The following is a 20,698-nucleotide window of genomic DNA, read 5'->3' on the forward strand; positions in this document are numbered from 1 at the left end:
GCCGCTGGATAAAAACAGCCATACCTGTTCAGTCTCTCACTTCACCGGAGTCAGTAAACAAAACCAACAGCCATGAGCTTGAACAGCATGAACGAGAACAAGGCATCTGTTGTCTGTGAAGGGTTATTAAGAGCGGGGCCTGAAGAACAAACATCATCTGGAGATAAACTCATAAGATCCGGCTGTAGGTCATGTCAGGTGACTGTCGCTCGTCGACCAGAGACACTGCACAAATAGAAACTGTGGCTCAGTGGTTAGAGCAGGCGCAAGCAACGCCAGTGTCATGGGTTTGAACCCAGTGGCATGCACATACTTCGAAACGAATGAATAATAAAATGCAATGAAAGTCGCTTTGGACAAAACCATCTACCAAATGTGAAAATGTACTTTGATATTTAAAAATGTCATGCAATGAGAATCAGATTCAAACGGGAGTTTTGACTCATTTAGTTTGATGTGGTTTTAATGATGAAACAGTTGTGTTGTGAGAGCATCTCGATTGTTGTTTGTTTAATTTTACTGCCCATATAAATCATCTCATAAAAGCCCAACGTGTTATAAAGAGGCTGTCTGGCCTCCGTATCTCACACACGCTTCCCGTTCATGCCTGAACAACAGGACTCAGGAAACGCCTTTAAAAACACGTGTGCAATGGGTTACAGATGTACTGTAACACAAGAGATGGTATCGGTGTGCTGGCACACTTCATGTCTAGACACCGAGTAGGTAAAACTCCATCACGTTACGCCAACGCTCACCCGTCTAACATGACAACAAATCAAATGTTTTCTCTCTTTCTGGCGGGCTAACCCGCACATGTGTAAGTGATTTCATGTGTGACTGCAACATTTAATGAGAAATAAGAGTCATGATGCTGAAGTGAGATTATTAGACACAAACACACCTGTTCAACACGAATCTCATATTCTCCATTCAGCCGCCGTCCTTTGAAATACTTCACCCTGCAGGAGAAACACAAAGATTCAGATCAGATTCAGAGATCTCAGAGACAATGAATCACAAATGATTTCTGTACACAAGCTCGTGTTTATTGTCAATCATACTACAACTACACAGATGAGATCCATCAATCAAAACATTTATGATAGTTACAGGTAAAACACATTCATCATGACTGTACAAACACTATAGACACATGTGTTATGATTGAGCTCATCAATGACCGCTGCTAGCAACCACAACATCATGAGCTCAATTTCCAACATATGTGTGAATGGATCACATATAAACCTTGAATACAGTGCAAATAAAAGCACCTGCCTATAAGAGAAACAGACAGGCAGACAGACAGACAGAAAGCGAGCGAGCGAGAGGATCAGCAGAAGAGAGCAATGACATGCTGTAAGCTGACTGATTGTGTCCGCACACACAGAAGTAGAGAAGCGCTGGGAACGGGGCCGCGTCTGTCAGGGGCAGAATGCGTCTCCCAGCGACTCCCAGACTCCGTTCAGGAATGCCCACAGAGGAAGAGAGAGACAGACAAGCAGAGAGACACAGAGCTGACAGAGAGACGCAAATCTGCTCTCGGATTTAACCCTCGTGTTGTGTCATCAACTTCAAAACCTGAAATCTATAGATTCACCTGACTGTCTTAACCTTATGAGAAATGAATTCTTATAAACATGTCACATGTGTTTCTAAAGGTCTGACAAAATTCAGAGAAATTGAAAATCATTGACAGCAAACACTCTTACTGAAGCTGAACAGCGCTATTGTTCATGAAATGTCAAATGATTTCAGCAAAATCTCTGAGCACTGAGCTCACAGCTGTATTATCTCTGGACTATAACAACAAGCCTGTGTGTGTGTGTGTGTGTGTGTGTAGTCGTGTCTTTACAGAAGAGAGAAAATGCTCAGAATGCTCATGACATTATTTCACCCATCATGATGAATGTCTTATGTCCATCCACAAATACAACACACACAACATGAGTCAATGGAGATCATTGACTATTCCCCTTCATTTCACACACACTTCACTTTCAGGCTTTTGTGTTTGACATGAACTGAGATGTGGGAGTAGTCCATCATGACATCAGCTCGAGCTGGAAATATTCATTAGTGATCATAAGAGATTCCTCATAGCCAACAATCTTTCATTGATATCACAGTAATTATCTAGCATTTGTATTATGTGAATCTCAATGACAGGTGTCTCTGGGTAAAGGACATTTTGCTTCAGGACACGTTTACAGAAAAACATTTACGCACTAGCCCGAACACTAATAACTTAAGTTTGGATGATTTTGTGCATTTTTAGAACACCGTCATTAGTTAAAAAGTACAAAACTCAATTTTTGAACCCTAGCAGCTCATGACAGAGATCTAGCGCCACCTGCTGATGAAAGTCTGTTTCTGACAAAGGGCTGATGGATTATTGCACCATCTTGTGGTAAAAGACGGCTGTGTTCTGCAGGTACAAAACACATTTAAAGACTTTGTCTTGCTTTACAGTAAAAATATGTAGAAAAACTTGAGGAAGATTTACTTGAAGCACAACGTATATCAGAACATGAGTGCATATAATAACATTCATCTTTTCCGGATTGAAGCCTAAACCTTAAAGTTAATACATGAAACAAGCTAATAAGTTGCAATCGGTAATTTTGGTTATATTACTTTATTATAATTTTTCTTACCAGTCTGTGAGCGGTTCATCGATGACCAGAAGAACTTTGGGTTTGCGTACGGCAGGTTTAGCAGGAGGTGCGGTCGAAGTGGCAGCCGAGGCTTCAGCATGAGCGGCCGCTTTGGCATGCACGGCACTGGCGATCTGAGCTGTCTTCACCACGCTGGAGAACGAGCTGAGGAACCCACCGGAGGCAGCAGGCGGGGCTTGGGCCTGCGGAGCCGATTGTGTGGGCGGAGCCTGAGCCTGTGGGGCCGGCTGTGCGGGTTGTCCCTGTGGCTGGCGGCGCTCTGTGGCCGGGGAAGCCGGGGAGCTGGTGGAACTAGAGGGTCTCTGGAGGTCCATCATGTACCCATTGGGCAGGTTGGCTACAAAGCTGCTGTCTGACAGACGTCTGCGCAGGTAATTCATGATGAAGCTGGTGATTAATCTGAGACACAAAGAAAGCACAGACGACATTTATCAGCAGGATTTACCCTACAGTGTAGATGGAGTCGGGCGTAGTATACCCCTCACTGACATGGCTGGAATTTCATCTCTTACTAACCTGCTTTTTAAATCAATTCTACAATAAAAAACTTTAAAGAGGAAACGCACCATTGCATTTATCTGCTGTGGGCGAGTAATGAGATTTTTCTCATTACAATAATGTGAGTTTTACTGCAGGGATAAACAACAGACATGTGGAGTGAGAGTGTTAATGACGCAGAGACACAGATCCAGAGGAAAAGAAATCACACACTCACATATAAAGAGGAAAAGTCAATAGTCTGGACATGGCAGGGAGAAATATATGATATAGATGAGAGAGAGAGAGAGAGAGAGAGAGAGAGAGAGAGAGAGAGAGAGAGAGAGAGAGAGAGAGAGAGAAAGTGAGGAGGATGGATGGATGGAGTTTGTCCTTGATAAAATGATTTTACAGAATAATATCATTTTTTATCCATTGAAAATCCAGGCCTCTAGTGAAATGAATCTGAACGGTTCTGACTCAACGGATTCTAAATCTGTGTCCGGAAACATCACACTGGATCTTAAGATGTTCTCTACAATTCACATCTCTGTTAAAGACCAGTGCCTCCAGTATCATGGTTTCACATCCCTGCTCATTTTAAAGATTCACGACTTCAGATACCTCATGCTGCTAACATCGCTGTCAAACTCAAGACTGCAAGACGGAAGATGAATTCATCATCACAGGAGCTTCTGGTTTCTCCAGCGTGTCACGGCTCGCTGTCATTTTACAAAAGCTGTTATTAGCATCAGAAGACACATAACCATGCCATGATCCAACAACACATGATCGTCATCAGCAGAATGTCTCAGGAATTTAAAAAACTGATGACAATATAGTGTAGCACAACACAACACAAGCATGTTTGTGTTCACACGTCCTGCTTGTGTGTAAATACACTGAGCGTCTACGTCATTTTCAGTTCTACATGTTTTGGTAAAAATGTTTTGGTACTCACACAAAGAAACGCAACAGATCAGTCGCTTAGCAACCGCTTCACTTTTTGACACTTGAACATGGTACCACCCAAGATGTTGTGTGGCTACGGTACTTGAGCGATTCAGGTGATGAGAAACACACAGACCACCTCATGCGGCATCAGAACGTCTACTCTATTATATAACCTCAACATAAACAAAACATTCAGCACATGAAAATAATGAAGCAGAATAAAGTTCTCAGGTACAGGCAGATGCAATCTGCTATATTCATCTCATCATCTACTGTACGCAATATAAATCATAGAAAAGATCCATAAATATAAAACATGATAATGTTTACGTCTACTGCACAGTGTTATTCTTTTACATGAGATTGTAAAGAAATTATTTAGGCCTTATTTATGTCCATTTCAAATCCAGATTTCAATTTATGAATGAATTTAGGTCTGTGGTGAACGTTTTTTAAAGAGACTACAAAAAATCATTATTTGATACAGTTATACCTCAGAAATCAAAATATTGCCAGATAAGGAATACTATACATGAATATTATACTTTATTTGATTGTTTGTATACATACATTTTAAATCACAATACCAAAGACTAGTGATACACCGATATGTACATTTTGGCCTATAACGATAACCGATACTTCTTTAATATTGGAAGCCGATAATATATATTTTGGCCGATTTAAGATTACCTGAGACTGAAACAAAAGGCAAAAAGTGGACAACTGCTTTAATTTGAAAACATTCACTGTAGAAAACAAGGTAACCATTAGTTCCATTCTTTCCCACTAAAATCATGTACCAAAGCCTACTTTACGATTCTTTAACCTTTAAACTTTTCTGCTATCTTTTTTTATTCAATAAACAAATGATAGATGTTCTCCCAGAGCAACTCAGAGAAGTGTTCTTAACAGCCACGAGTCTAACAGATCTCAAGACAGAAAACATTCAGACAGCAGTCTGATTCAAACAATGTGCTTTTGTTCCTATGATTCACACCTTCATAAATATCTACACACTGTATCTACATCAACAATGTTTTGTTATAACTGTGAGCAGCTGAAGAACTTTAACCAGAGGAAATCATTTATGATTTATCGCTATAATATATCGGCCGATATCGATAACATCAAAAATGACTATTTATGGGTCGATAATTTATCGTGCATTACTAAATAGACAGAACAAAAACTCCATCACTAACTCTCTAGTTATGGAATCTCCATGGTTACTGTCGTCAGGTGGCATCTCGCCACAGATGGCACACGCATTAGCGTCCAAGCCACCGCAGAGACACGCACATGAATCTGAAGTCACATCATATTACTCTGCAGAACACAGAGCAGCTTTCTAAACCACTAAGTACATTTCATTACTGGACACAACATCTACTGATGGAGAAAATCTCATTTTGAAACCCAGCTGAGCAAATGAATCGAGTATTCAATAGAAAGATTTACAACAGGTCAAAGAACTGAAGCGAGCTGATTGTTATTGATTCAGAAAGTGAAGCCCGAGGTTCAGCTCAATACTGCTGCAATGAAGCCACAGGAAATGATGTCACAACAGTAAGATGCCCAATGACAGTGAGCACGGTTTAAGATGATCAAGAATCACTCATCATGATGATCAACTAGTCAATATAGATTTTTACCTTATTTATTTTTTACAAATGTACATGTAAACACGCTCTAGTTTACAAACGGAGTAATAGACAGCTCAGAATGGTAGACATGGATTGTACTTTTGCATTTGCTGGATTATATATTGGACACAACAGATTAAGTTAAATGCATTTCAAAGGAAAGCAGACAGTTCTGAGCCGTCTCTCCTCCATTAGACTTTTAATCTCTCTTTCTGTCAAATTGAGCTCACACAGAAACACACACAGCAGCCTGCAAGCAGCAAACCTGCTGACGGATTTCTACATCTTTGTCAGATGCCGTATAATGAAGCCATGAGCAGATGAGGCATAACGGAGCACATTATAGCTGTGTGTGTGTGTGTGTGTGCGTGTGTGTGTGTGCATGCGTTGTAGTGTTAATGTTCGTGTCATTATAGTGCACTGCTCAAACATCTAAAAATACGGATCACACTGCAGGAACCCAAAAGTGCTTGAAGGATTAAACAGATGAATCATTGAAGATCAGCAAAACTTTACAGAAACACATTAGTTTGAGTTGTACAAAACCTCATTAACTCAAAATAAAAAGAAATTGTCCTGATACTTCAGATTGATCAAAACTGAAGCAAAATGCATTTGACATTGTATAGCATCATGAGAGCACATAACACCAGAACTGTCGCTGCTGTCAAATCACACATTGGTCATATCTGAGACCACGAGGAGCGTCGTGTATGCTGGTGCACGTCGTCTATATATTTGTGTTTGACCGTACAGTAATTAACTCATAGAAATGATCCCAATGTCACACTTCAAGATTACAGATTGTGTTTCTGTCCAATAACAGCTCACAAGTCTTTTAAACGGGTTTGACAGCATCTGCAGTGATTGAACTGTAAACAGGACAGAAGATGACTGAACCTTTCCTTTATATTTCTGGCACGACTAGACATGCTGAATGAAATAACAGCACTTCCAGGCCAGTGACAGAACACGCTTCGGGTAAACCGATTCAGAAAACGACCGGACGAATAAGACACAGATGAAGACTCAGATCTGTATAGAATGACCAGATCAATGTTTGGCTGAATATCTGTATAAACACACACATACTTCACAGATCATCTTCAGTGCGCTTTTAAAACAGATGATAATAAATGTGTGTGAAGTAGAAGAGCAACAGTGTGACTGTGAACTTTGCTGTAACATAATACGATAACAAAATGCATCACATAACTATTAAACAGCTCAACAACAACAACAGAAAACACACAAAACACACACAAGGAGCGACACAGTGACGCTTCCAGTATAATCAGCGCGAGCGTCGATCTGTCCAGCAGGTGGTGACGTCACTGCGCCGATTATGATGGAAGCGTTTCGTTTGATAGCGTCGAGTCGTTTGCAGTGCAGATGGACGCAAAACAAGTTAAAACGAGTGAATGTGACACAATAACGCGTTTCCCTTTATAGGCAGTGAAAAACGCTGATTTATTCCGCTCGCACAGAACAAAGATTCTTTGAAAAAAACTCGATGAATAATTGATTATGAATAAATAAACATGCGTGATTCTGTCGGGATGAACAAATCGATACATGGAGGGAATTCCTTCATCCACAGCTAAAACGCTCAGCATTTCACACACGTTAAAGGCTGTTAGATTTGAAAACGTCATATATGCAGCTAACGTTATATGTGGTGATGTTGCAATAATTGTCTTCATTTTAGATGCGTTACATGAACATACAGCAGCTTCAACCATCCACCCATCAATAACAATGAAAACACAGCATTCAATCTATATCGGAACATCTCCTGCACATTAAAGCTCCGTCATGACGAATTACAGACAAACATTAAATGAAAAAAACGTGAAGTATCAGCGAACGTGAAGCTTTAGTAGATTTACCTCAGATGCGTCTGCGCTCGTGCCACACACCGCCTTCACCAGCAGCTGCGCTCGCGCTGCATGACGCGAACGTGCTGGACTCGCCGCATTCATTCACTGGCGTCTGATTGGACGAGCGCGCTCATTAATATTCAATGAAACACAGCGCATGCGCATGCGCAGGACTGACTCCAATATCTGCAGTGACAGACATGCTTTACATTCATGACGCCAGAAATATGTCGTTTACATAATCCACTGTCTTGTTTGTTCAATTCTTTTGTAAATAATACGGCAGTTTCAAAGATCACAAAGGTTCAGATAAGTATATCACACAGTTAACGGATTATTGACAAATACTAAAAAACAAACACCTGTAGACAAAAACAAGGACACAAGTGTTAGTAAACACGCGACCTGCGACAGAATCTGTGTAAACATGTGAGACTTAATGATCAACAAAGCATGAAATGTTTTTAAAACAAAGCGACAGATTGTTAAGATAATCAAACACAATGTGAGCTTTAATAGAGCATCATCAGCAGAAGAAGAACCATCCTGAAACACATGACATTTTTAACCTAAACTAAAGGCTACACTATCATGACACTGTGAACAACACTGCAGACATTTAGGAAATTCTCATTGATTTAGGGATGTAAGTGACCCAGTGCATTTCAAAGGTTTAACAACAGTTTATTTAGTCATAGACCCTTTACAAACCCCCAAAACAATACATTTCTTTACATTTTTTATCAATATGACCAACAACCAAAGAATTAAATTATTACAATATGTACATTGATGAAACTTAACCGAAATAAATACTATGTTAGATTGTCAAACAGAAGCTCTGGATTCTTAATCTGCAGTTTTAACCCAATAATTCTGTGTCAGTTTTTTCTTTTGTTAATATCAGTAACACATGAAATCACATAACAGTGCATTTTTTCCTCTCGGAAGTAATTGTGGTGGGGGTTTGGTGTGGTCTCCTCTCTGCACTCTCACGTCTCATTGCTGAAGGGATTTCTCTATGATAATGTGAGCCGACAGTCTGGCGAGAGGAAAACACTGAAGAGTTTGACACAGATCCACTAGAGCAAGAGAAACTCTGAGCAGAAGAGACAACAACACTGTCTGACACTGAGGATCTGTTCACTGCGACTGGAGGAGACGACGGTTTCACAGCATTATTTGAGTACTTTTCCGCTGTGGACAGTGAATCCCTCGAATCACTTCTCAACTGACCCAGAGACACAGAACCACTGCTTACCTCAGGAACGTCTCGAATGTTTCTAGACGAAGAACGATTTGCAGAACCGCTGAGAATCTCAGAAACGTCTCGAATGTTTCCAGACGAAGAACCGCTGAGAATCTCAGAAACGTCTCGAATGTTTCCAGATGAAGAACCGCTGAGAATCTCAGAAACGTCTCGAATGTTTCCAGATGAAGATCGAATCGCAGAACCGCTGAGAATCTCAGAAACGTCTCGAATGTTTCCAGATGAAGATCGAATCGCAGAACCGCTGAGAATCTCAGAAACGTCTCGAATGTTTCCAGATGAAGATCGAATCGCAGAACCGCTGAGAATCTCAGAAACGTCTCGAATGTTTCCAGAAGAAGATCGAATCGCAGAACCGCTGAGAATCTCAGAAACGTCTCGAATGTTTCCAGATGAAGAACCGCTGAGAATCTCAGAAACGTCTCGAATGTTTCCAGATGAAGAACGAATCGCAGAACCACTGAGAATCTCAGAAACGTCTTGAATTCTTCCAGATGAAGAACGAATCGCAGAACCGCTGAGAATCTCAGAAACGTCTTGAATTCTTCCAGATGAAGAGGTCACAGAACTGCTGTAAATCTCAGGGACTTTTTGGATGTTTTCAGATGTAGAACGGTTGACAGACTCGACTGATATTTCCCTTGAGAATCTCCCAGCAGGCAGTTGGATAGCTGGCTGCAGAGGTGTTAGTAGGAAAAGATCATCACTCGTCATCACCTGAACCGCATTGAGATCAGTTTTTGGGACATTTGAGACAGGATCTCTAGTGGAGAGAACTCCACTTGTATTTATTGTTGAACCTGAGAGATTAGAGAGTGAATGTGTTTCTCTGGTTTGTTCTGACCCGGGAGCAGAAGCAAAAGCGGGTGATGACTTTATTCCACTGGTTGGGTTTGTCATGACATCGGAGCTTCCAGGCGTTTGTCTAACATTGTTAACATTTACCCAAGGAACACTCGCCATCAGAGACATTTCAAACGTTTTATTCTGCTCGTAAGTAATGAGGAACTCTGGGTAGATCTGTGACCTGTCAAACAACACAAAGACAGAGGGGTCTCGAGGATTGTCTACACAGCTGTGGTACTGATCTCCTGTAGAATTTTTGGGCGGAGGGCGGCAGTAATGAAAGGATCCTCTGGTGTAGTTTCCCAGCAACACCCTGCACACGAACATCATCCTCATTCCACATCCATCTGTGTTTTTATGGCAGGACCGTGCGTCCTTTGAGAAATAAATCCCTGTGAAAAAACAGAGAAAATAAATAACAGAGAGGTAAAAAGGATAATTCACCCAAAAAGTTAAATTCTGTCATTATTTACTCCCCCTCAGGTTGCATTTACATTTACATTTATTCATTTGGCAGACGCTTTTATCCAAAGCGACTTACAAGTAGTTTTTTACAGTGGCACATTACTGCAGAGCAATCAGGGGTAAGGTGTCTTGCTCAAGGGCCCTTCAGTCATGACCTGCTTGTACTGAGATTAGAACCTGCAACCTTCTGATCACAAGACCAACTCTCTAACCACTAGGCCACAGCTGTGTTTTGTTAAATGAAAAAATGCCAGTAACCAAATAGATCTCATCCCTCATTTACTGCCATAGTAGGGAAAATAAATACTATGGGAGTCAATGGAGGATAAGAGCTGTTTGTTTACTGACATTCTTTCAAATATCTTCCTACAGTAAATGATGACAGAATTTTTATTTTTGTGTCAACTATCCCTTTAATATTTTATAGACAGTAGGTGTATTGTACCTTTGCCATGCGCTGAGGTCTCAATGTCAAAGTTTTGACGGCAAACAACATCTAGGAGAGAGGATTTGGTATCATGGAATAGAAGCCGCTCACCAGATTTCTCTCGGTTAGCTTTTTTCAAGGCTTCTTTTTTGCTGCGGAAAAATCCAAAACATTTATGATCTTGTCTTTTTTTACACGTGTCTGTCTGTTAAAGCTAAACACTCACGTGATGAAGATTCCCCAGAGTTCTCTGTTTTGTACACGCTCAATCTGCCTGATGGGGAAAGAGGTCATAGTCTGACAGAAGAGATCCTGAACTCTGGCGTATTCTCTGTCAGAAGGTTGGAGAGGAACTCTCTGTAAACAAGAGAAAGAATGCATGAGAAAGCAATCATCTCTAATGAACAACAATGATTGAATGATGAGATCTGAACCTGAAATCCACAGTCAGGAATCGCACTTTGGTCCCAAAATCCAGGAACACATTTAACAACATGAGGTCTGGCCGAAGTGTTTTTCCTACTAGACAATCAAACAGAGAACTGAAATCACACAAACACACACACACGACATCAGCCTGTAACGCTGGATGAGAATCATCATCATCGTCACCTTGTTCTGGAGAGTTGGACGTCCATTGAGGAGACAAACACGGGCCGTCGTCTCACGGTTCTCTCCGTTCCACTTACTTCATTTCTCTGGATCATTTCTGTACGTGAAAGAGTTATTATCTGATCTGAAGAAAATCTCATCACAACATAATTTGACATAAAAACAACAACATGTTACAGAAGAGTCTACTAAAAAGACTAATGTAGATTTGACTAAACTACTGTGGATAAGTTAAACATGAAGCACCTTTAAAGTTCAGCTGATAAAAGCGTTTTCCTGCTCTGAACCTCATAACATCATCCTTGTCTGAAGGATTCTGCCGTTGTAAAGACTCCTGATATCTCTTCTCCAGCTCATCACTGCACACCGTACACATTCTGTGCATTTCTTTCTGTGTCGTTCAAAAAGGAAAACGAACGATTATAGAAAAAACATTTCAGGTGTCAGAATCAGAACAACAATGTCTTGTAATATCCGTTCCTTTATTCATGTCACACGTACCAGTGATGAGTACTGGTTCCAGTGATCATACTGGTCTCTCCAGTACCAGATCCAGGTGGTGGTGAGGATGAAACTGGGAAAGAGAACTGAGGGTTGTGTAGAGAGACGGCGGACCTCATCCAGACCCAGAGACATGTCCTCAAAACAAACAGGCTCCTTTCCTGAACTGTCACACAGAACACACATGTGATGTAATATCGTTTCATCTTTGAATAAAGAGAATAACACGCAGATGATCAGAGCTGTCATGACACGGTTTTAAGAAACTTGAAAGTGTGTGTTTTCACAGCACGGCACACACTTTACCTGTAAATGTTAGACGGCTCACAGTATTCTCTCTCAATCTCTTCATTGTTTGGTAATGCCGTCCAGGTGTCGTCCACCTTCACCTCCCACTTATAAGGCATTTTAAAATGAATTCTGCTGCATTCTCCTGCCGTCAGACAATGTCACACTTTGAATTCACAATCTATGATGAATTCATATTGTACAGTATGTCATTTTATGTGTATATTAATTATGAACATGAATGAGATGAAGATGCGTTATCTCTTACGGTTCTTACAGAAGCCTTTGACAAACGAGAGGCAAATGTCACGTTCTGTGTGGATAAAACACAACGGTTCAGCTGACATCGCGTGAACGATTGTACAGCTCTCAAAAGCACATCCGCTGGGTAACTCTTAAAAACGAAGGTTGTTCACAGCGACGCCGTAGAAAAACCATTTTTGGTTCCACAAAGAACCATTCAGTCAAAGGTTCTTTAAACAATCATCTCTTTCTTATTTTTTATATTCTAAAGAACCCGTTTTCACAACTTCTTTCAAGGTTCTTCAGATTCTTTATAGAACCAAAGGGTTCTTCTATGGCATCAAAGAAACTTTTGAAGCCCCCTTTTTTTTCAAAGAGTGTACCTGTGTTTCTTCTCTTCTGCTTGGTGCCGGTGAGATCAGACTGCGGACGGATGTTCCTGTGTCTCTTCAGCATGAGAATGTTGCGGTAGATGGAGGGAATAGAAGACATCAGATGATCAGACACTCCTCTGCGTCTCAGAACCTCCAGTGTATCGGGCGCGTGGAAGTCATGCGACCTGCCACAGTTTGTGACATCACAGCATCCTCTGATGAAACTCTCGCACACGTGTAGTCTTGAGCACTGCTTTTTCTCCGGACACTTACCGTGCGGACTGTTGTACAACACGCACACCTGTGACGGGACAAAGCCACAGAACTTCTATAAAAATAGACCGTAGTAAATCTGTTTTATCACACATATACTGTTGTAAGAACATCAGCAGCAACACTGTTATAATACTGTTTCTATTCCCATACTCCATTCTACACCACATATACTAAAGCACACATCATTAAGCTATTGCCAGGGTTTGTGTTTTTAGGAGTAGATGCTGAAGTTGGAAGCGTGGCTGTGATGTGATGATTGAACTCACAGGAGGCAGGAGTTTGGAGTCGCTCTGCAGTAACATCACACACAGTTCCTCCCGACTCAGAGCAGATATCTGATGATCTCTGAGGACTTCGATGTTGCGTATAGACATCAGGTCGTGTTCAAAAACACACACTCGCCTGCAGAAACACATTAGACAAACTCTCTTGTTATGACACGACTGAATGTTGTCTCAATGTAATAAGACGTAAAGTAGATCAGAAGAAACCCACAGTCTGACGTCACTGTAAACAAGTGTGACAACTGTGCACGCACCTGTTACAGTGTCCCGTCATGAGTTTATATTGACACATGTGCAGATCTCCACACACGGCTCCGTCACACTCGCTTTTGTGACACAGTTTCACGTCGGCTTTCACGAGGATCTCTTTAGTGTCGCTGTGCTGGATCACAGTGAAGATGTCACTCTCGATGACCTGATCCAGGTCTGATAACTCCGGCAGTCCGTACGACAGTTCGAGAGCGCGCTCGTACTCCATCGCTCCATTATTCCCACACAGGATCTTCAGAAGAGTTATCGTCGCCATCATGAACTCATGAACTAAATCTTCACTAGATCGGTGTCGAGTGAATCAGCGAGACTGTATGAGGGAAACGAAACTCACGAGCAGAGATCCGCCCGTTCTGCGCATGCCTGAAATCTCCCTCCCGGATAAACACATGTGTCACTGGGCGCCGGTTGTGCCAAGAAACGCACCCCTGCCAGTTTATGCACCCCCTACAATAACTCGGCTGTCCGATTGGCTGGTTTTAACCCCTCCCCTCCCCACACCTAATCCTAACCCCACCCCTAACACCTAATCCTTACCCTAACCATTGTGGGGAGGGAGGGAGCATAATCTGGCAGGGGCGGTAACCTTGATAAATCCACCTGCGCAGGTAAACAGTGCGTCTTACCTCAGGTCCAAATCTGTACCGAGTGCCGTTGAGAGAAAGAAGCTGCGTGCAGATGACCCCGCGGTCTTGACCAATTGACAAGCGTGCACGCGACAGGAAGTAAGAGCGCAAGTCTGTCCGATGTCTTAAAACACCGAAGTGTAGAGCACTTCCGCACACCAACTCCCAGCGGTGTATCCCATCGTGCATCACGTTCTAGATAAAGCATGAGACTTCTCGCGAGATGTTGCGCAAAGCTTTCCAGTGCAACTTTATTTATTTAATTTTTGTCTAACATGTTTGAGCTTTTTTGGGTACAGCTGCTTTGATAGAAATAAAGCGCTTTAAAAATGGACGTGTTACGTCACTTTACAACGTAAGCACACCGGAGCGGCAAACCACTCAGCGAAATATGACCGCACCTGATTCCTTTAAGTCGTGAGGATGACCGTGAGTCCAGCTGCTTGTACTTTTAGCAAATAATCGCGTGTTTTAGTCCTGAGATGCGTCTCCAGTCACGCACTTATGCACTATTCTACGCCATTTTGTAGTATATATAGTGTGAGTAGCGCATTGACAATTCTTAAAGGGATACTCCACCCAAAAATGAAAACGCTGTTATGAATTACTCATGTTGTTCTAGACATGTTTACATTTCTTTGTTGGGTTGAACACAAAGAGACACAAGCTGTCAGACGCCAGTCGAGCAAACTCGACGGTCAAATTTCAAAGGTAAATCAAATGAATAAAGCGAAAGACTTGAAGGTGTACGTCCGTTTTGAATGTAAGTGCCATAAATGAATTTCTCGTGACTGAAGTATGTTTTTATCAACGCTCACGTATAGGTCAAAGAGCATACGGGGCACATGACCATATACATGGTGGTGAATTGAGATTGAGCTAATTGGTTAAGCATCAATCAGGACGCTCGATCCCCTCTATAGATTATATAGAATGTACCGCTTTAACGGCCGACGGTACGCGATTTCGGATACGCAGCGTGTACCGTTAACAATATTTACGATATGTGTTTATTTCTTAGTTTTGGAAGTTTGCGTTAAAAAACATTTAATACTCGTTATCATGTCAGATTCGTAACTATTTTAATGAAATGATTTGTGAAAGGATTATTCTTTTAATATGAAAGATATGTTTTTATTTTTCTCATTTTAAGATCTGAAACTGGATGGTTTGATAATTAAATGTCAATCAATCTGCCCATCAAAATGCATCACAAAACACAAAAATAAAGGAGGTCAATAAATAAAAACACTGAACACTTTCCTTTCAATTGTCTACTGGAAAACTTTATTGAATGTGTGAAATGTTCAGATTATCGCAGTCATCTCAGCAAAAATCACAAATAACTGTGCAAAACCTCTTTACGTTATTCTTCATGGAGTGATTTCATATATGCCATTCATTTAATGTTTATAAAACATTTCATAACTTGACTGTCATTAAGGTGGCTGCGCCCAAAACCCTCAATCATGAAAACAACACTTCATTCGTTGTAAGAGAAGATCATTCTCCATCATTACCAGCTGAAGTGTTACCATAAACTGCTTAGACTAGTCATAGACCTTAGTCCTCTCGTTCCTCACTGGGCCCAGACGTCATGTTGATTCAAGAAATAATGCAATCTGACTTGGAGGATGAAGGCTGAGATCTGGAGGATGAAGGCTGAGATCTGGAGGATGCGTTTGGGTACGGGGTATATAAGGGAGCTGTATGTATGGGCGTGGCAGGCCTGGGAGTGGCATATGAGCTGACACTGGGCTGATGACTTGAGCTGTATGCAGACACAGAGACTGGGCTTCTCACCGTCGTTGGTCTCGAAACTGCCGCTGGGGTTTGCAGACTGGACTCTCCGTACTCGATCAGATACTCGGGGTAGATCTGATGCTTTTCAAACACAACAAATATGGTGGGATTGTAGACGTCATTCACACAGCTGTGGTAGAACAGCGTATCTCCTCCGTCTTTAGAGGGGGGCCGGAGGTAGCTGGATTCTCCTTTGGTGTAGTCGCCCACCAGAACCCGACAGACAAACATGGAGCGGGTTCCTGAATCTTTGGTGTAGCTGTTAGAGTACATAGCATCCCTGGCAAAATAACTGCCTGTAAAAAGAGTTCACACTTCATCTGTATGAATCACAGGAGATGAAATAATAAACATTTCAATGAAGACAAAAATCACTGCTGCTCATGTGATGGGTTTTATGTTTTTTTTTGACTGTCGTTGCTTTTATTATGTGGAAGTTCTGTTAAACCGCTATCGTTCACCGTGCGTCTTAATGGAAACGTTATTCATGACTCCACCTTTGCCATATGCCGTGCCGTGTGTTCCACAGATCCTCCAGTCAAAGTTATTCAGACAGATGGCATCTAAATGTTTGGTGTCTGTGCCGTGAAACAGCTGCTTCTCCTCCACGTCTCTGCCTCCGTTGTTCTTCTTCATCTGATCCTTCTGCCTACACATCATGACAGAATCACGCTTCAGATTCATCTCACGCTGACGTTCACATCAATGTGCTCTACTGTACACTTACCACTGATACACTTCCCATAATGCTTTGTTCTGAATCCTCTCGATGCGCTGAATGTTGAATCCTCTCATGGTGGTGTTGAAGAGTTGCTGGATTGTGTTGTATTCACTCGATGAGCGCGACAGCGACACTTTCTGTGTGAAAAACATCAGCTCAAGTGCTGCACATACAGTACGTGACATATCCAAACATTATAACGTCATGCACCTTGTATCCCGTGTCAGGAGTCAGATATTTATCCCAGTGTTCCGGAAGAGTCTTGAAGTTGTTCGGTGCACGTTTACTGTCAATATATATAAAAACGGATGTTTAATGTCTGCTCCCAATATTCCAATATAGTTTAATAATACAGACTGATGTCATAAAGCCAGCTTCTTGAACTAGATGCCGTTACACTTTTATGAAATGAACTTAACTTCATAAATGGCTTTGGTTTATTAAAATAGTCATTTTGTGGTGAATTCACACTGAAAGGGTTAGTCGTAAGGAAGGGTCGTAAACATTTTTAGCACTAAACAAACACTGTCTGGTTTTCTCACGTCGTCTTGATGGTTTGCACATCAGCTGGTGAAACAAATTTGGGACGACGTCTGACAAGCTTCTTTGTTCCATAACGTCTGTTTGTCTGGATCATATCTGAGGATTAGAAGATAGTTGATCATGTTGTATCTTTAGAAACACACTCTGCTTTCAGTCAGTTATTCACCAGACAACTTCATTTTATTTGTGTTTTATAGAAGAAATGAAATGTCAGGATTTTGTTCATCTCCCGTCTGGTTTTTGAATGTACCTGTGAAGTTCAGTTCATATGTTTGTGACCCGGCTGCAAACTCCATTACTCCACTGCTGTCGGCCTGATATTTCTGTTCAATCTCAACGCTGCTGATGGACGAGGACTTCTGAGCCCCGTCCTTATCAACACACAACACCGTTCACATTACAGCTTATTCATACACTACGAACACTACATAATGAAAGTGATGGTGACGTACTGCTGTTCCGTACTGGATCCAGTTTCCAAACTCATTCTCCCAGTACCAGATCCACTCTGTGGTCAGAATGAAGGTGGGCTGGACGACAGATGGGACAGTTGACAGACGGCGAACGGGCTGAGAACCTTGAGTCATCGTGTCAAAAGAAACGCCCTGGCCTCCCGAGCTTTCAGAGACAAGCGGTCAAGACATTAGAGCTTGACACCCAGTTAAGAAATAAAACTTTATCTAAAATGTGATGTAATCCTTTCACCTGTTTGATTTCGCAGGATTACAGTAATCCCTCTCCACGGCCTCATTGTCAAGGAGAGTTTTCCACTCACATCCGTCCGTCACTTGCCACTTATATGGAACACTGGAATGTTCTCTTCTACACAAGTCTACAACACAAAGTGTATATGAATCACATTTTTAAGTTCTCATTCATGTAAAATCTGATCAGAGATCCTCTCACCTCCATGTATGCAATGTCCTTTGATGTAATACATGCAGATCTCAGTTTTCTCTGAAGGAAGAATCACGCACACATTAATTCGTGCAAATGTAATGAAGATAATAGATCATTAGTGTTCAGTTATGATTTCTTACCTGTCTGACTCTTTTGTCCTTTATTAAGAGGATTCTGTGTTTTGGGGCCTCTCCACGGCCTTTGACCGGTAGGGTTTGTTCCCGAAGGTTTTTTGGTTTTGGACAGTTGCCTCAGAGCTTCAATATTTGTGTAAAGATCCTTCATGATGCCCATGAGCCCGGTGGGGACATTTCTGCCCTGAAGGGTCTTCAGAGGATGAGGTTCATAGAAATCATGAGAGCGATGACATTCACAGGCTCCTCGCAGGTATTTCTCACAGATGTGAAGCCTCGTACAATTCTCACCATCCTCACATCGTCCAAACTCTCCTGTGCCGTTATTATAGGAATAACACACCTGACAGAGAGAATTCCGGTTCAGTTTACGTTCCATTTATTATCATATACAGTATTTGTTTTTCTGAAGATTAAACAAACAATTCTTAACATCTGCATTGAATATATACCATATTCAAGGCTATTTATGGCTTTTCACCAAGAAACTTACAGTATAAAACAATTCATTATACACTTGAGGGATATTCCGCCCAAAAATGAAAATTCTTTCATCATTTACTCTTCCTCAAATTGTTTCAAACCTTTATAAAAGGATTTTTTAAGAATGTTAGTGGACAAAAAGTTTTGTATATTTCTGTATTTTATATGTTTTGTTCTGTAGTTGATGACGTCACAGAACTTAAAACTGCTAACATTCTTCCAAATATCTTTCTCTGTGTTCATCAGAGAAGAAAAGAAAATGTATACAAGTCAGGAACAACTTGGGATAAGTCAATTATGAACGAATTTTCATTTTTAGCTAAACTATCCCCTTAAAAAGAATGAAATAAATTACAATAAAATATAAAAACATTGCAAGATACAAAAGGCTTTGACAACTTTCCTGAGCTAACATTTTTAAACACAATTACTATGGTTATACTATTTCCACTTGTTCACCAAACAACAGCAGCTGCATTTGAACTATAGAACAGAAACAGAGATAAAGCCCTTGTGCCGAACTCCCTGTGTGATAAACAACCATCTATATTTATCATGATATTGAGCTGCTACTTCACACAACACCACTAAACTCTTTGCGTCTGTATGACATGAAACAAAGTATTGGTCAGATGTACCGGTGGTAAGAGGCTGTTGTCATTCTGAAGCAGAAGAACACAAAGCTGCTGTCTGTCCAGCAGATGAAGACCATTAGAGAGCAAAAGATCTGAATTCTGACCCGAACTCAGATCATGACTGAACCGACATCCTCGCCTGTAGATCCAACAATAACTTTGGGTATATTATTCATATTTCAAATACATATAATGCAGGATGACCTGGATCAGTATGATATCAGCAATAGCTGTGATATTAATAGCATTAAGTGTATTTAACATTCACTCAACAGCTTTATTTTTAAAGAGTTAGTTTGCAAGATTTTGTTATTATTTATTTAAAAATACAAGGTTGTGTACATCCAAAACACGAAAAAACACACTCAGTGAAATAAACAATAATGTCCCACACACAGGCCTGATGAAGGCCTGACCAACGTGAACATTATTCCTTATGATCTCATTTACATTTATTGTTTAGGAAGTAATGACAAATCTTTAGCTGAACTATCCCTTTATGGTCTGAACATGTCTTAAGTAGACATATGATGATCATATAATATATATATATATGTGTGTGTGTGTGTGTGTGTGTGTGTGTGTATTGAGAATAAAGACACTGACCGTCCTCTGTTGAAGCGACACAAGCCGTACAGGTAATGTTTGCACAGGTGCAGTTTTGCGCAGCCGCTGCAGTTCTGCGATCTACACAGACGAACTTTAGTCGTGACGATCACTTTCTTCCGTCCGTTTACATCAACAACAGCAAACGAGTCTTTTTTGCTTTCGATCAGATTCATTACATCACCACTAAACATGACTGACATCAGATCGTCTAGATCCATCGATCCATTATTAGCACAAATATGCTGAATAATCGACGCTTCGGCCATCCTGCTGCTGTATTAAGAATCGATTCAGCAGGAAATAAAAGCGGAGTGTGAAGACACCCAGCACAGGAAAACGAAAGTTAAGAGGAGGGCGGAGTTACAGCTGTAAACACACCACGGCCGTGGATACGTGTTGCAATAAACTAAAAATAATAATCATATTTATTAATAATAATACATTGATAATAATACATTGAATTTAATAAATAACTATATACATTTAAAATCACAACCACACAGTTACAGACCCCCAATGGCGATAAACGTGGTTAATTGATCTAATTTAACAATCATTTTAATGATTAAACGTATATTTTAAACACGTTTTTTACTCTTTAATTATAACCTTGTTCTAACGCGTTCAGGGCAATATTTGTATTATTTTAATCATGATTATTAGACCTCATGTTGTGTTGGTCGGGTGTAATGATGAGTTTACAGCAGTAGATATCGCACTTTAGCTGAAAAACACTATACAGTTTGACAA

At 40.9% G+C, this 20,698-nt stretch overlaps 3 protein-coding genes across 4 annotated transcripts in view; all 3 read right to left on the reverse strand.

The window, feature by feature from the left end:
• The window catches only part of syn3 (synapsin III), a 30,045-nt gene extending 22,297 nt beyond the window's left edge, over window positions 1-7,748 (reverse strand). The window contains exons 1-3 of the mRNA XM_079454765.1: window positions 7,648-7,748; window positions 2,661-3,080; window positions 905-962 (exon numbers count right to left, since the gene is read on the reverse strand). Coding sequence (XP_079310891.1) covers window positions 905-962; window positions 2,661-3,061 — 459 coding nt within the window. The 5' untranslated portion in view covers window positions 3,062-3,080; window positions 7,648-7,748. The remainder of the gene's footprint in view (window positions 1-904; window positions 963-2,660; window positions 3,081-7,647) is intronic.
• A 133-nt stretch (window positions 7,749-7,881) lies between these two features.
• Window positions 7,882-14,947, reverse strand: LOC306892845 (protein mono-ADP-ribosyltransferase PARP12-like). 2 transcript variants are annotated; one of them, XM_079454164.1, is made up of 12 exons: window positions 13,479-14,947; window positions 13,207-13,342; window positions 12,674-12,965; window positions 12,316-12,360; window positions 12,066-12,192; window positions 11,760-11,925; window positions 11,505-11,649; window positions 11,259-11,355; window positions 11,081-11,165; window positions 10,873-11,003; window positions 10,665-10,798; window positions 7,882-10,146 (listed from the first exon to the last, which is right to left on the reverse strand). In XM_079454164.1, the coding sequence occupies exons 1-12, from the start codon at window positions 13,751-13,753 to the stop codon at window positions 8,558-8,560; spliced, it is 3,222 nt and encodes a 1,073-aa protein (XP_079310290.1). In that variant the 5' UTR covers window positions 13,754-14,947; the 3' UTR covers window positions 7,882-8,557. The 2 variants fall into 2 exon arrangements, with proteins under 2 accessions (XP_079310290.1, XP_079310289.1); XM_079454163.1 differs by having other exon boundaries at window positions 11,081-11,168.
• A 439-nt stretch (window positions 14,948-15,386) lies between these two features.
• Window positions 15,387-20,338, reverse strand: LOC306892847 (protein mono-ADP-ribosyltransferase PARP12). The gene is made up of 12 exons (XM_079454168.1): window positions 19,946-20,338; window positions 19,343-19,478; window positions 18,228-18,564; window positions 18,094-18,144; window positions 17,893-18,019; window positions 17,640-17,805; window positions 17,438-17,558; window positions 17,187-17,283; window positions 16,855-16,930; window positions 16,651-16,781; window positions 16,421-16,572; window positions 15,387-16,219 (listed from the first exon to the last, which is right to left on the reverse strand). Exons 1-12 carry the CDS (start codon window positions 20,212-20,214, stop codon window positions 15,726-15,728), a joined length of 2,157 nt encoding a protein of 718 aa, XP_079310294.1. The 5' UTR covers window positions 20,215-20,338; the 3' UTR covers window positions 15,387-15,725.
• Window positions 20,339-20,698: the final 360 nt, after the last annotated feature.

The sequence above is a fragment of the Barbatula barbatula genome (genome assembly GCF_947034865.1).
Source record: "Barbatula barbatula genome assembly, chromosome: 4".
Lineage (NCBI taxonomy): Eukaryota > Metazoa > Chordata > Actinopteri > Cypriniformes > Nemacheilidae > Barbatula > Barbatula barbatula.

What these genes read in the sequence shown, in the direction of transcription:
- LOC306892845 (XM_079454163.1), bottom strand. Translation starts at nt 13,753, where the DNA reads ATGATGGCGACGATAACTCTTCTGAAGATCCTGTGTGGGAATAATGGA. An exon ending in GCAGAAGAGAAGAAACACAG is followed by an intron (nt 12,361 to 12,673) that starts GTACACTCTTTG and finishes TTATCCACACAG; the next exon opens with AACGTGACATTTGCCTCTCG. An exon ending in TTATCAGCTGAACTTTAAAG is followed by an intron (nt 11,356 to 11,504) that starts GTGCTTCATGTT and finishes TTTCACGTACAG; the next exon opens with AAATGATCCAGAGAAATGAA.
- LOC306892847 (XM_079454168.1), bottom strand. Translation starts at nt 20,214, where the DNA reads ATGGCCGAAGCGTCGATTATTCAGCATATTTGTGCTAATAATGGATCG. An exon ending in ACAACAGCCTCTTACCACCG is followed by an intron (nt 18,565 to 19,342) that starts GTACATCTGACC and finishes TCTCTCTGTCAG; the next exon opens with GTGTGTTATTCCTATAATAA. An exon ending in GTGCAAACCATCAAGACGAC is followed by an intron (nt 16,931 to 17,186) that starts GTGAGAAAACCA and finishes ATATATTGACAG; the next exon opens with TAAACGTGCACCGAACAACT.